General features: G+C 36.2%; 1 protein-coding gene across 11 annotated transcripts in view; it reads right to left on the bottom strand.

Moving 5' to 3' along the window:
- Nucleotides 1–16,942, bottom strand: part of LOC125323529 (WD repeat containing planar cell polarity effector) — a 149,534-nt gene that overhangs the window by 75,817 nt on the left and 56,775 nt on the right. For all 11 annotated transcript variants that reach the window (XR_007202547.1, XR_007202548.1, XM_048298593.1 and 8 more), the window contains 3 exons: nt 13,742–13,856; nt 10,427–10,560; nt 5,932–6,123 (listed from right to left, as the gene is read on the bottom strand). Coding sequence is in view for 9 of the 11 variants with exons in the window: in XM_048298593.1 (XP_048154550.1) it covers nt 5,932–6,123; nt 10,427–10,560; nt 13,742–13,856 (441 nt within the window). In the remaining 2 variants the exon portion in view is untranslated. The remainder of the gene's footprint in view (nt 1–5,931; nt 6,124–10,426; nt 10,561–13,741; nt 13,857–16,942) is intronic.

Below are 16,942 nucleotides of genomic sequence, written 5' to 3' on the forward strand. Positions count from 1 at the left end.
AACCTTTCTAGACACTGCTGTTCATATTCTGGCTGAAAACAAGAGAAACATTTCTCTGTAGATTGGAACAGATAAGCTGCTTCTCATGCATCAGTGGCCTCATGTGCCTCTTGCAGGAAGAGAACCAAACCAAGAGACCTCTTCATTCTGCCTTCCAGTTCTGCTGAATGTATCTGGTATTCAGCATTCTGAAGGGGAAAAATGAATATTCTCTTCCATCTGAGAGGGAAGATTTGGGTTTCTCTGTCAGAAATTAGTTTTATTATTCATTCTTCATGCCACTAACTGGAAAACTAAAGCAGAGAGACACACAACTACAGAAATGTTAATAATGCTAGTACAATGCTTTTGAAAGATAAGAAGTCTAATAATCAAAACTTTTTTTTTCCCCAAGAAGATGGTATTCTGCCAATTGTTTTTCTATCTGGTAAGTAGCCACATGGTAGTAAATATAGTGCATATCGTGCTTTAGCATTCCATTTAAAGGAATCTGCTGAGATTCCTTCCTGACGAGCAGCAGATCTCTGGAACCCTGAAAGGTGACATCAAAACATTTTAACAAAACATTTGTATGGGATGGGAAAGCAAAAGCTGGAGGAGTTTCCTCAGCAAAGGGTGGAACAAATGTCAGATTTGTGGAGGACGGGACAGGGCAGTGGATCTGAAAAGACGGAGCTGTAATACCACATGGCAGGCTGTAGAGTCCATTCAGTGTTAAATACTTCCCATAAATCTTGGACTAAGCACTTAGCCTTGGATTGCAAGAAAAGATTTCTGGAAGTATTTTGTATGAAGTAAAACCAATTACTTTCGCTAAAATAAATACATAAATAATTAAAATTTTAGAAGTTTTATGACATGAATGCTACAAAAATAAAGTACATGCATTTAAATACCGTCCATGTAATTTATACATATTTCCTTTATAATGTAGCAGTCATGCACCACTACTGCACATTTATATTGTTTTCCCCTTGCAGTACTGGCCTGGATTCTGCATCGGCTCATCAGCAGGATGAGGGATGCTACATTTGCCAGGTTCTCGAATCCTAGAGGCAGGAATCATAATAATCCAAGTAAAGGAATCTGCTAATCTCTGTAAATAAGAGGCCTGATATGCTATTTAAAACACTCTCTTTCATTTTATGTTTGAGAGAAATAATAGTGCTAGCTTGTGTGGGCAGTATCACTCTTCTCAGTGAAAATCTTTGAACACTTAAAATTGAAGTATTTTGTATACAGTGCTGGGAAAAGATAAAGTCCACATAGCAAAAGAAGTAAGAGTTTTAACCAGTAGCTCTTCAGCAGAAAATTAGCTTACCAGGCAGATGAAAAAAAGAAAACAAAAGAAACAGAGAAATAAGCTTGCTGTGACTGAATTGTGTGTCTTTCAGATGAGAAAAAAATGTTTGATTTATTTTATGGATGTTAAAAAAGTGTTTATTTAATTTCACACAGTGAGGTTCCAAATAGCAACAAACATTTTAATTAGAAATGTAAAGCGGGAAGTGCGGTGCACACCAGAGCAAAATAGTTTTAAATATGGCACAGTGAAGATGAAAGAAGAAAAAACCCCTACTTTGAAACATTTCTAAATAAAAATGAAAGGCTCCTACTCTAGGTTACTTATTTGGCTGCATTGTATCTACAGACCTACATGCAATCTTATTATTTAGATCTCCAGTCAACACTTATTCTTATTTTCTTTCAAAATTTATCATCATCATCTTTATCCTGTATTATTCATTGAACTTCTAACCCAATGTGAAACTGAGGATTTCACATTCTTTGCTGTATGTGTGTGAGAGGTATTTCAGCCATTCACACACACAGGGTAGATGTTTTTCTGAGCACTCCAGTAACTGTAGGACAGCTCACACAGAAAAGATCTGCTGTGCTTATTTCACAAATCCGAGGCACAATGTGAAAGCAATAACTATTAAATATTATCTCTTGGGAGAAAGAAAAATAATATTCTCTCTCAGGGAAATTATTTTTTCCACAAGATTGAAGTATAATTTCAGTCATTCCTACTAGCACTAAATGGAGTGAAAATAAGAATGGTGAAGACAAATGCAAAGTGCTACACTAACTGAGCCCTGGCATCAGCACCTCCTGTTAAATTTGTGTTTGCAGAATAAAGTTCATGTTGATTTTAACACGACTTTCTCCCAAAGCATTTAATCCAAAGATGATTTCACATCAGATCCTATTCATTCATAGCAAATTGTTTGAAATAATTTCTGGAAGATTCCTCTTCTGGTTTTGAAATCAAAATGCCAGCATTATCTCCACAGGGAGACAATTTAAATAACATTCTTTGATTGTTGGTACTTTAACGTTAAAAAACCCAACAAACCTCAAACAAATAAACCAAACAAAACCCTAATAATTAAATAAATATATTAGAGAATGGGTGAATTTACTGGGGGAAACCCATGCACCCAGGAAAGCAGACAAATGTCCAACAGACAAATACTTCTGCAGCAACATTGCACACCAAAGCAAGGTCACATGCTAAAGAGAAAAGCACTTTTATTTCTGCAAGGGACAATTCTTCACCATTCACCACCTCACAGAATTCAACACAGGAAACACTGATCTCAGAAAAAAAAAAATCAGTAAAATAAGTCAAGATTTGTAAGGAAAAAGTTATTTCTGTTTGTAGAGGAATAGAGGTTACTGTAGCCTTAACAGTAGTAAGTGCTAAAATATAATGCCACATGGCAAAATTCAAATCAAATTTATGGTGTGTTTATAAAGTAAAATGCATTTCCTTCCCTGAATTGCAAAGCTGCTGAAGTACACAATCCCACAATCCCAAACACTCCATGTGAGGTGTGAATCATCCCAACACAGAACGTGTAGTTACAGGTGATGATCATGATGAGGGGTTGAGTTGTCTCATCCCAGAGCTATTCCTGTCCTCATCCTAATAAGCACTCTTCTGGTGGGCAGCCAGGATCACTCAGAAAATTCTTCCAGGCAGGAAGTAGTATCAAGTAAGTGCCCATTTGCCTTTGCCCTGCCCCAGCAACAGGAATGGCAGCAGCTGGCAGGTCGTTTTGTGGTTTCTGTAGGTCAGCACTGAGGTGATGGCTGTGGGGAGCACTCACTCATTTCCTTGGGCTTGGATTCATAAACCCAACATGCCAAACAGCTCCTCTTGGTCTTGTTATTCAGCAATTTCTGTTTTTCTCCTAATTCTAGATAATGATGCTATTTTATCCAACTGATGCTACTATTTTCAAGTAAAATATTGGTGGTATTACTTCACTACACTTCTTTTTGATAAATGCTCTAAACTGAGTAAGTTCACGCTTCTCATTCTTCTTCTGTTGACAATAATCTTTTACTGGGAGTAAATTAATATTACTAGTCAAATAGGATAAACATGGATTTACTTTCATGAATAACAATGGCATGTCCACTTTTTATTTCAAATCTATACGTGAGGAACACTACAAATGGCAAGGGATTAGAAGCAAAGAGAGAAAAATAAGCATGATTACAGAAGCACTGTATTTTTGTGGTATCTGACCTAGAGAGTAACTGTTTACAAGCTCTTTAGAAATGCTAACTATGCTTTTTCTCATGTATAAGCTATTAAATGACCTTCAGAAGTTAAAGGTGTTAAGCTAAAGTTCCCCTCCAAGACTGTAGGGGAAAAATGCACCTCAGTTAAATGCAGACTGTGTGTTGATGCTAATTCTAGAGCTGGGTTATGACATTCTCTCATCCATGCACAGGAATTTACCTCCTGCCCATAAGGAATGCCACAGAAATCAAACAAAAAACCTCAAGCAAACAGTGCCATGGGTGACACATCATGGATATATAGGCTAAGTATATAGGCAGAGTGACTTGAGCCTTCCTGAGCATCCAAGAGCTGAGTTCATGGAACAGCCTAATTGACAACCAGCAAGACAGTTTGTTACTCATATACAACTAAGTTTTCCATAGCCCTGGAATAGTGCTTGGTACTTATTGATAAATACAGGAAAAGAAATTTAATCTGAAGATCTTAGAATTAAAACAGACAAGTACAGGCAAAGAATCAGAAAGGGGAAAGCAACCAAACAGTCAAATTTGGCAGTGCTGCTTTTAAAAAGAATTTTCTTATATTTCTGTTACAATATGGACCAAACTAAAATGATTATGACTTTAGACCTAAAGCCTCAGTGAATGTTTATTACCACTACTGTTTAAAGCAGCAGTGATGTGCTTGGGACTATACTAGAGTTTAAACCAGAAAAGGACAAAACAAGGTGTATTGAAAGATGCAGGGGAATGCTGTGATTTGGAGATCTCCCTAAAACATATAAAATGAAACACAGAGAGCTTCAAGCTGATAGGGTGGTTTCTGTGAATTTCTTAAGAGTTTCTAAAAAACATAGAAAATAGAGACTACAAACTGCTATGTTGGCATCAGGGAGCTTTCTGGAAAATGTGGGAAGGAAAAAAAAGGCACAGGAATGTCATTGTCAGAACTTGGACATACAGAAGTCATGGTAGGAAATAAGGTCTGAAATGTTAGTAGGATGAAGTTTCATAATAACTGGCACAGAGACTAGGCTGGAAAAGCTTACAAAGAACAGCCACACATTTTAGCTCCCAGAGTAATTTTTTCTATGTGATTTGGCCTAGCTGCAGGGGGAATGGAGAACTGCAGGTGTAGATCAGGCAGAGGAGAGAGATGAGTCAAAGATGACCGCAAGTGGAGAGAGGTCAATTGAAAAGAAGTAAAGAAGGCAGAGCTGGAGGTAATTTAAACTTCAATTCTACAGTGACTAATGACAGAAATAAGAAAAGAAAAGCTGTCTCAACTATCTTTTCTCTTCGCTTTCAATAGGTAGAAAATCCCAAGGGAAAAGGATCTCACTTAAATGAATATTAGTTAACAAAGTAATAGTTCCAAGACATTAAAACATTTACATCTTCCCTAATTAAAGAGAGGAGGATGCTGTTCGTAAGAGTAGCTTATTCTTAAGTCTTACTTAGGGGTTTTCCCTACAGGGAAATAGTCTGCAATAGCTAATCCAGAACAGCTATTGCACAGCTCATCCTTGAGTTTGTGCTCTTCTCCCAGAGTCAGTGCCATTTTAGTCCATATTAGAAGTGGGTAAAGATAAACCGAAAATAAAATTCCAAATACAGAAATATCTATACAAGATGTTAGTCCAGAAAAGCTTTTACGTTTGAAATTTGGACTCCAGATCTTTCAGAGTATGCCCAGATAACTTCATTTTTATACTTCTACCTAACAAATTGGATTAATATATTCTTAAATAGATGAAACAAAAATTAAATAGCTGAAATGAAAACATCTGCCTATAAAGGTAAGCTAAGCAAGTGCCAGGAGCAGGGTCAGCTTGTAGCTTTGTCCTAATTCATACTTTATATTCCCACCTGCAGATGGGGAGTTTTAACTTTTCCTTTGAGAAAAATATCAGTCCCTGATTTGATCAATACTCATAACAAAAATTTAAACACCATCTGGGCATAGGTAATATTTTATGAAAAACACTTGAAAGAGATGTAAATTGCCTATCAGTTAACATTGCAGACAATGTAAAATAATTGCATCAGACTTACATGCAACAGTTACAACTGCTAACTCATATTAGAGTTTTCTAGTGGAATTCTGACACTTTTATTTTCAGTGTTAGCAGCACCAAAGCTGTTCCATGATAAAGACTGGCTACACTTCTCAGGCTGACAGTTTTGATGTGAAAATAGTAAACACAGTAAATAAGGGGCTTTTTTGTTAAGTAACAAACCTTTGTTTTTAAGATTAGAATGGCTGATCTTCCTGTCTTATGTTTTAATAATATCTGTTCTTTATATCTACTTGAATATGCATTTAAGTTGAATAGTTCTTTCTTTAGCAAACCCGAAAAAATCACGTAACAAGAGAGTTCATCACTTTACCTCCAATTTGCCATGTGCACAGCCTAATAGCAATAGGTTGGCTCTGTCCCTCTGACAGGAAATAGGAGACCAAGGCCATGCTCCATCACTAGTTGCTGACCACCAGCAAATGACCATATCTTGCATACAGTTTATTGCCAGGTGACGTTTCATCCTTCTACCTTCTGGTCCAAGTATATCAACATAAGAAATCTGATGGAAGAAAAAAATTCAGGAAATATTTGAGGTGATAAAATAGCATAGTAGGAGCAAATGGGAGCATTTACTTTGGATGTGTGAGAAAGAATGTATATATACGCAGAGCACTGCGTACATATATCTTCATATAGGCTGTCTGTAAACATGAAAAATATCTCCTCAGACAGAAAGACATGCTCACTCTTTTATCTGTGGGGAGGGGATTGGGATGGAAAGGAATATGAGTTAAGAAGGAATTTACTGCAATGACTCCAATCAATACCAAAATGTACAGTCATGGTTGCTTGACAGCATCGACCTCCACACAGGATTTAAGCTTAGCCATATTAAATGACAAGTTCTGCAAAGCTGACCACGGAGCTAAGGCTAGTGTTTAAGACATAATCAAATATTAAATACATTCTACAGTATTTGAGCAAACATATATCTTTTTTCTTCCTCCCAAAATTAAGGAATGGAAACACAAACATCCGCTTTGCAAAAGAACATATACTTTTCTGCATAATGTGGATGAGCTACAGCATCATGCGTAAAGTTTATGCAGCTCTTGAGAATTGTGCCTCTTTCTCAGGAAGGATTTGTGGAATTTATTATTCAAACTCTGTTATTTGGAGCATGGTTATTTGAAAACATGAGCAGTGCACCATCTGGGTGACACATGCCAAGGAAATATAGATTGCACCGCATTTCTGCTTAAGGAATTAATGGAAGGTTGATAGCTAGGGGAAAAAAAACCTATCTTGCCATTGCTGGTCAGCAATAATCGAACCACTTTCTGGGGATTAAGCGCATGGCTAAGCCTACTGGACCAGACACTAGCAAAGGGCAGGGGGTCTTCTTATCAGAGAAATGCTTCTGGAGCCAGTCTCACTACATGACAGATTGCTTTCATATTCCTGTCTGGAAGGCAACAAAGGCTGGCAGTAATGCGATAATGCCAGAGTGCAATGGGTGTTAAGAACCCGTTGCATTTATGTATTGTATTTAGTAAATAATCAGGCTCATCCAAATTGTGATCTCAGCTCTCAACCAAGGCCATTAAAATCAAGGTTAATGCTTTAATAATCCTTTGCTGTTTTTTATATGGTCAAAAAGAACCCTCTTCTATTTGCATGGTCATAATATTATTGACCTCTTCATCCCATGAATACACATCAAAAGGAACTGAAATCAAAGTAATTACCAATGTTGTTCTCTCATGGTAAACATTTAACTCCTTGTTCAGTCTCCTTCAGTAAATTGAAACGGATTAAAAACACAGACAGGAAAAACTTGCAAAAGGTCAGTATTTTCAGAACATCCCGTGTTTCACTTGTCAAAATATTTTAACGGGTAAAGATAAAACATACACAATAGTCAGCAGGTAGCTGCTACCTGAATTAGAACTATATACTAATAGCTAATTTGGTGACAACACCTTGATTAGTCTGGAAAAGAACAAATACTTCCACATGTATTAATTAGTCCTGTATTGTACTGTTAACTGTTCATAACAATTTCAGGTGTTAAAACAGCCACAAATTTTTGTAAACCTCAATGTCTTGCATTAGACATGTCACTCGCAAACATGGACTCATGTCACTCAGAAAACGTAAATAATAATAGTTTGTTTTCTATTTTGCTGGTCTTCAAGACTGTAGTGATTTATAGAATAAGTCTTCCTTTATTGTTTCAAAGTGCAAACAAAATTCAAGGTGGTATCAATTAGAAAGGAAGAGGATAAGAGAGATTCATTCATTCATTTAGGTATGCATTGTGTAAAAACTCAACTTTTGGACAAATATCAATCTGTGAGGAAGAAAGCATGGTTGACTTGTTCTTATTATTGACAGAACTCTGGCAGTCCAACACTGCTGCCAATTTTGCCCACCATGAGCCTGGACATTGAACAATGTGAGGTTGCTTATCATTACAATGATAATATGACAGAAATTTAATTATACCATTACAAACACTTCCCTCATTTTAGAAATGGGACTGTAAACCCAAATACTACGTTTCTCAAGGCTACACCAAAAGTCAGAGGCAGAAATGAAGGCTATAATCAAATTTCCTGAATCTTGGCTCCAGATTTTAATCCCGTGTTAGTTCTATACCAGTGCATGCTACCTTTTTCATTCAATTTCTCTTAAATAAAACCCCAACTCTAAAGAACCATTTTTTTCCCTAAACCCCCATTTAACAATAACATTTGTTATTGTTACATATTGTTACATACTATTACAAGTTTGTACAGTTGCAATTGAGGACAATCTTATTTTTCTACTGAGAGTGACATTAGTGCTGTGTCTGTGATCTTTCAGCTTTTGAAATTTGACCAAAAATCAGCCATGAAGAACTCTAAATCAATGCAGAGAGCTGACACAATATTATTGCAAAAGTGAATAATACTTTCTGCAGTCTCACACTGGTGGAATTCCAAAGATAATAAAAATTATATTTAGCTGCCTAACTAGCAAGCCTCACACAAAAGAACATTCAATTAAAAAATGCAAATGCCTTTTTTTTTGGCTAGCAAAGAAATGTTCCACAGCGATTCCCACTGATTTCAAGAGAAAGCAAAGTTAACGTTGAGCATGGAGGTGTTTTGAGAAGCTCAGCTGTGTCAGCAAAGAACTGAATTTAACAACCCTATTAAGGAGTGCAGCAGATACTTCTGGTTTTTCTAAACATTAAGTCAGAAGCTGTGGCCCTCACACTTCAATGGCAAAGGCAGTTCACCACAGCTTCTTCGTTAAACTTTAGTGCTATTGAGAAGAAAGCCCCACCACACACCACACTCGCTCCTAAAGCACAGCTGCAATGAACGCCACAGGCCAGGCACAAGGCACAGCATTTTAAAGTAAAGTATGTATCAGCTCGGTTCCCAGTGAACAGTGAACTGTCTCAAATCCACGTTACAGAGGTTGGATCAATCTTGCAAACACAAGCCATTGCTGAAAAGAGGCCCTGAACTGAAACAGCCTGGAAAATGTATTAGATATTAATCCTAGCAGAAAGTATTTCTACCAAGCAAGTTAAAACACATTATGGCAAAACTTAAATTAAACACATCCTTAAAAAGCTTGCCTTGCAGATGCAAGCTCCCTTATGTGAGGAAGTAAATTACTGAGGGGCTGTCAAGGGGAAAATATTTGCTAGCATAAGATTGTTTTCTTTAATGTTTATCCAGTCTGAAATAAATACAAACTCTCTCTTTTGCTCACAACATCTTTCTACATTTCTTGGGAAAAGGCTTGACCCTTCTTCATTCTTGCAGTGAATTGGATGCAGCCCCTTCCCTATTTCAACTGTTCAAAGATAATTGCTTTGGCTGATTATTTTTTCATATTGCTGTCGCACCAGCCACTTCTACCTAAGGAAGTGGTGTCCTGATGCCAAAGTGTTTATGGTTGAAATAAGTTATGTCTACCCAGATCAATCCATACAAGACACAATGTAATTCATCTTGAGATGAGCTGGTTTCCACTGAGCTCCAGACTGGCTAGTTTAAAGCCAGCTCAGCTCTCTCCAGGCTACCTTTCAGCTGCTGCTGTCATTGTAGTGAAGACACACTCACACAAAAAGTGCTGCAAAAAAGGAGTATTTCAATCTTCACTGCGTAACTAGTCAATTGGGAAACAGAGGCACCAAGTCACTTGCCTAAGGTCACACACACAGTTGGCCAGTGGTGAGAAACTCAGCTTCTATATCCTGACTCCTTACTCGGCAGCTTAATTCTAAAAGCAACACTCCCAACAACACCATTACTGTGACTAGAAGGGAAATTAAGATTTCTGCCAAGAATTACAACAGTCTTGGAGCTCAGACAGAAGACTGAATTATCAGAGCTTCATGTGTTTGTGTCTATCAGCTGAGCCACAGTAACTGACCGTGCGTGTGTTTTCAGCCCACAACAAACAACGGGTAAAACACATTAAACTTAAATCTTTTACACTGAGGTTTACTGTTACAGACTTTGCTTCATGCTTGTTAGATGCCAAGAATGTGCCAAGGGTCACTTATTGCTGCTCAATGGACACAAGGTAATCTGTCAAGGAGGGATAACTCAAATGTGTGTCTGAGCCTGAAAATAAACACAGTAGCAATCTGGATCCCCCCAGTATTTTAACTCCTTAACTCAGAATGCCATTGTAATATTTTTCAACTTTTCAGTAATTGCCATTTTTAGAGTTTGAGCTGCTCTGGTCAATTATATAAAGGTTTGCAATTTATGCTGCGACACAGTATCAGTGAACACCAGTGATTCATGATGTATAGTTCCTGCAATATTTGCAGTCACCATTGGCATCTATACCTTAAAGTCCAAACAAGAGAGTTTTTCCAGTCTTTTGTTTACATCGGGAGAATCCATTGTCTTTGTAAACTGAATAAAGCAGAGTTGGTTATGGTCCTCAAATGACAAGATGATGAAATTGTCTGTAAGAACAGCTGAAAAAAAAAAATTGTCAGCACTGTAATACCTGTCTCTAGGAACAAAACAAACACTCCACTGAGACGCTGCAAAAAGCAATTGTTTTCAAGACCGTGTCTTAAATATTACACTGAAAGCCCTGCAATATCCTAAAACATATCTCATATCAAATTGCCACTACATTCAAATATACATTTTATGCCCTTCCACATTAATTTTCATGTCAGTACTCAGCCTTCAGTATTTTCTTTTTCCTATGGTTACATCCACCAGTATTTCAGAAATGCACCTCAGACAACTTAGCTTAAGAGCAATAAAAGCAAATTAGTACTGGAGGTGTATCTGGTATTTTGACATTGCAAGATTCCTGGTGCTGCTGCAGACACCAAGGAGACTGTTACATGCAGGATTAGGCTTCCAAGGGGTTACGAATTCGTTGAAAGCTTCACATGGGAGTACCCAAACAATATAAGCAACCAAGATGGAAAAGACTCCCTTGAAGTCTGGAAAAGCTCAGTGGAATCCCCACTGTTGTCATACGGGGGTGCTAGACCAAATTAGTTCAACATAAAAGTGATTAACTAATCTGACAATGAAAATTACTTAGAAAATAGTATTTAGGGTTTTTCCCAAGTGTTACCCAGTTATTCAAGCAGCACCCATACTTGAAGAGATGTCTGAGTATGAAGTGAGTCATTGGGGTAAGTAGTACCAGATCACTGAAGAATCACTGCTGGTTTAAAATAAATCTAGAAAGCTGAGCTCAGACTAAACTCAGAAATCTCTCCTAAGAGGAAAATGCCAATTAAAGTGGAACCAGATTTAGAAACAAACAAACCAAACTCTGTGGAATAACCTCTGAAAAACAAACTAAAAAAAAAAAGCATTTATTACTAATATCCCAGATTCTTAAATCTAAATTTTACATATCCTTAAGTAGATTGACAGTTTAGTCTTATATATAAGCATGGAAAACTGGCTACTCAGCTTTGCTTTTCTTTAGTCTGATTTATAACCACTTTCATTTTCCAACAGTCATGTCCTGGCACAACTCTGAAGTAGCTGGTATGCAAATGCTAAAGGGTAGAGTTTAGAGCCAAATAATTGCCTTTGAAATGTAACATCAACACTAGCTTTTTTGGAAAAAAAAAAGTGATAAAGCATCTGATAAAATGATTCAGAAGCTAGAACTGAGATCCTGCACACACATGAAAATTGAAAACCACTGAACATGGTACCCTCAATATGTACGTACACAGTTAAAATATTTTGATGTCCTCACAGACATAGTTTATGTTAAAGATGAGCTGCAGCACACCTCAGATGCTGATGAAATTTTGCCTATAAATAATAAGAATCAGGAGGACTTTCTTAGACGCAGGAGGATTATAAAAGCAGTAGTAATTCTGTATTTTGTGCACACAGTCTGACCTTTATTCCAAATGTTAAGAGGACATGCTACTCCGAATGAGAATTACAACATTTCATAAGTAATTCTGGCACATTGTAACCCTTATCCATTTCTGAAGTAAGAATTTTTCTTTTTATACAGGCTTCTTGTACTAAATGTAGAATTTCTCTTGGGCAACTTTGTAATCACAAATGTAATTTGAAGTCAGATTTGGAAAGATGTGCTATTTTGTTGAATTAAAATTAATTTCCTCTAAGACAACATTATCTCATGTTTCTCATGTAAGGATAGTTCAGTATAAAAATTTGTATTTTGAGCACTATTTGTGTGGATAACAAAAGCATCTTCTTTTATTGTTCATGACAATAAAAACTGTATTGCAATGAAAGTTATTGAGTGGTTTGCTTTTACTGAACAGAGGCAATTTTATTTCACCTTCAGATCTGGGTATTAGCAAACATGGAGGTTTAAGAAAATCTTGAATAAGTGAAAATAAGGACAAAACATTATATAATATTATTTATGTAATAAATATAGTGGTCTAAATGTAGCAAAACATATTTGTTGCTTTATTGTTGCTTTAGTTGTAAGCTTTTTTAGTTAGCAGTATTTCCTAAACAAATATTTGTATTTCTATGACATATTAAGCCAAGGTAAGGCATGATACATATAATTTATTTTTTTATTATTTTTTAAAGACAAAGTACTCCAAATAATTTCCGCAAACTACTTCAATTTGGGTATAACATTAGATTCCATGCTTTCCTAATTTTTTTCCTACCTGAAAGTAGGAAATCCTCCCTCCAGAAACAGAGGGCAAAAAAATCTAGATGGAATTAGTAGTCCAGTAATTAAGGTGAAGAGTGAAAAAAGAAGACAAGATAGTAAACATGTTCTGTGCTCTCTGTGTAATTAGTTAACAAAAAATGAGGTCAGTGTTAAATTTTTTTATAAATAAAGATTCTACTAACATAGTTATATTAATGCTAATTTTCAAGACTAAACTACTATATATTGATAAGATCAGAGTGACACAGTATTGTAGTTTCTTAAAAAACTAGGCCAATATACAATGATGCCTGGGTAGAGAGAAAAACAAATCATTAAAGATCAAACCAGAATTAAGCTCATATTCTTACTAGAAGGATGTAATGTGAGTCTACTCTTAAAGAATTTGGAAGGTAGTGCACATGTAATATGGCTCACACCAAAATTTCATACTCCTGCTTGTGCAGAAGCCAAGATACCAGTTGATTTCTCAATGATATGAGTCATATCATACAGCTGTGGAAAAAGGGATGTTTTTGTAAGTTTTCTTCTGCATTAAATGAAAACCTAATTTTTAGCAGTCACTAGTTAATAACAGTAGTGAGATTCTGGGTATCAAGAAACTGAATGAGAACACCTCCACATAACTGATGTTATCCAGCCTTTTTTAATAACAGCTTTATCCCATGTAACTATTCGATTGGCTGATGTTTGGTTCTGTCCCATTTTCCCACCTACGAAATAAACATGACAAGTTCAAATGGCATGTTCACAGCGGTTACAACGTGTAAGAAATGGAATTTTAGAAACCCATGCAGCATTTGACAAGCCTGAAAACTTTGATGTTAAATATTATTCTTAAAGTGTTCTTAGTCCTGAGGGTTGTAACTATAGCATTACATGCAATTACTTGTTTAGTTTGCAAGTCCCCAGTGGCAATAATTAGTCTACCTGTTGACATACTGTTTCTCTACTCTATTGTTAATGTAGGCAATTGATTTGCACATGGGTGTAATTACCATCACTGATGGTGTCGGAGATGAGCTTCCCCACCAGGGTCCTGTCAATCACCACTTTCTCCAGCTGTGGCCCAGAAAGGCTTAGGGACACCAAAGCACCTGAGTGAAAGAGGAGCTGAATCCAAAGAGCGAGAAAACAAGACATCAGAAATCATTAATAAAGTGAAACATTCTAAGGTACGTATTAGCAGCCGTCCATTACGTAGTAATCTGATTTTCAAAATTACAAAAATGAATTATCATTGACGTGAAGATGTCTTATAATGACTTTGAAAGCTTTTTCAATGAGAGATGCAACATGACACCGAATTATAAGGGCACAAGAACTACAATTGCTGAACTCTTGAAGAAGCAGCTAAGTCCCCAAACGTTACATAAAATCTACTGAATTAGTTTGTTAAAAACAGAGATCAAAATTCTGTTCTGAATGAGGGAATGAATTACACTGATCACTCTATCGTCCATGGACATGGTATTTCTGTATAAAGTAACTGCATAGTCTGCATGTAAAAACATATAAAGTAGGGTTTAATATAATTCTATATTATTATCACAGATTAAAACCAGCACCTTTTTGCTATCCTTGTTATTTCTGGTCATTCATATATTGTTTAAATTAAATAATTGTACCCTACCACAGAGATAGCTGTGAGCTCCCAATAAATCCATTCACTCCTTGACATAATGTTATAGATGTCTCTCTTAGAAAGAAAGAATTTAAACTATTGGACAGAACAGTCAGAGGGTTATTTCAAAGTTAATTGAATATTCATGCCTAATTAATTTAAATTAAATGACATATAATCTTGAATACTAAGTTACAGTATTTATCAGCTCCTTCTTATGCAATATCTTCTATGAGAGAGAGAATGCTCAGTGGGAGGAGTTATGAAAAACATTTATTTTTGCATAATTAAACCATTAGTCATTTTCTGAATGCAACTACTACAGCAAAGGAATTCAGAAAATAAAGCCTATAAAAGGAATTCTCAATGGAAAGACCACTGCAGACAAGTCCAGAGGGCCCATCAAAGGCCAGGAATCTGGCACTCCAGCTCCTACTTCTACCTAACATTCGATTTTTAAAGAAATCTCTGTGCTTTTAAAAAACTTAACTACTAAAGAAACACTTGCTCTTGCAGGAGAATTTGGCAGAAAAAAATCCCATTTTTTCTCTGCTGGAGCTGTGAGACAAACATGGTTGCAATATAATCTTTAGAACTTTCTTGCAGTGAAATCCACTGGACTGTATAATAAATAAAAAGTATGAGGAACAGGAATGTAGTGATCTATTTGGGCATGCCCCTTGTGCAATGCTCTGCTCCTGATAATTCAGTTATGGAAACTCTCAGTTTTACATATTTTGCTATATTACTATACCTCTGTGCTCTCCAAGGAATAGAACAAGTGTACTTAAAGAAATTACCTTCTTGCTCTAACACCTTTAACCAACATTTTTTAAAAATAAAGTCTAGTAATGTGTGAAACAGAAACAAAAAAAATCTGTGATGTAGAATTAATTTCTAAGAACAAATGATCAGTTCCCATCCTGCCAAAGTCTAATCATACATTCATTTGACAGATACATATAGTCAATGTTTCAATATTCCCTGTCATGATGGATGTCCTTTAAGGTTTTGTCCTAGTAAAAATGTTAGACACGCTTACACTCATGCAGCTTTTATTACAATCTTTCAAAACTTCAATTTGTCCTTATGTTGAAGTTAGATTAGATAAAATCACAATTTATTTCCAACTTGGCAACATGAAGTCCAGCAAGGTTTGACTACAGTTGGCTATAACTGTCCGAAAAACCTGCTGGTAAAAGTAAGGGTTGAAACCCAGGAGCTGCCAAATGGTGATGTAGGGAACAATCAAGCAAAATTACATAAATACTCTAGAAATCTCAGTTCTAAATTACGGAAGGGATATCAGCCTGATAGGGGAGAGTAAAACACCCCCAATCTTTCAGTGTTATGTGCCAACAAGAGGGATGGGGCAGTCAGGGTATAAATTCACTTTATGCCTATGTATTAATTTCCTGGTAATGGCATAAATCACACCTGTTACAGAGCTATAATAGAAATCAATGAAAACCTCTCCAGTCTTTCATGACAAGACATTTATATACATATAAAATGTTGTGCTAATGGGTGTGCTTTGCTTTGCATCTATGAAACTGGTCATTAAACCAGTGTTATGGATTTTCAGTATTGTATAGATCTCTACATATCACTATGGCATGCCAGAACCACAGATAGTAGGTAAAAGTAGAATCATTTCCATGACTTTTATTGTTTCTCCCATTGTGCTCCCTCCTTCTTTCATTTTACAGCAAAACATTCTTTCCCATTATTCTCCTCAGAAGTTTGAGACACTTGGGAAAATCTTAAATTGTAATTTAACCAATTTTTGTTATAATAACTTAGTGTGGTTGGTCCATAGGTTTAAGTTCATTCTTCTAGGAACTTCAGAGTTTAAATTTAAAAAGTTAATCAGAGACCTTAAAAACTATATGGCCATGTAAGGTTAGGATTTCATCCATCTCCCTTTAAAAATCTTTGGATTAGAACTGAAGTTTTTTAAAAATTAGTTCTTAGAGTTTACCATGAAGTACAAGCAGGTACTTAAAGAAAGAAGGGCAGTGGTGGAGTCACCACCCCTGGAGGTATTAAAGACATGTAGATGTGGAACTTAAGGGTATGTTTTAGTGATAAACTTGGGAGCATTAGGTTAACAGCTGGACTCACTCTTACATGGTTTTTCAACCCTAAATGATTCTATGATTCTGTGCTATCTTTCATCAAAGATATTCCATAAAAGAGAAAATATTTATGTGCTCAAATTGAACCCACTATTTCAATTTGCTACATTCTGTGTAGTCTGTGCAAAGACTGCTCCATGATAATAAGATTTAGGTGCTGTTACACATAAGCTTGACTAGTTAAACTCATATTTTGGTGGATGGGAGCAGTCCAATCACAAGCAAGAATGAATATAAAGCAAATAGGGAAGATTGCAAACTTGGCTTGAACACCGATACACAGTGATCCAATTCCAAAGGGAAGAGCCCATCAGTGCGAAGGAATAAAAGCCAATATAAGAGGCATTATTTACACAAGGCACTACATCATTCCATCTAACAGATACTAAATTAGGGAAAGAAATTCACAATGATGAAACACATCATAAATTTTTCAG

The sequence above is a fragment of the Corvus hawaiiensis genome, chromosome 3 (assembly GCF_020740725.1).
Source record: "Corvus hawaiiensis isolate bCorHaw1 chromosome 3, bCorHaw1.pri.cur, whole genome shotgun sequence".
Classification (NCBI taxonomy): domain Eukaryota; kingdom Metazoa; phylum Chordata; class Aves; order Passeriformes; family Corvidae; genus Corvus; species Corvus hawaiiensis.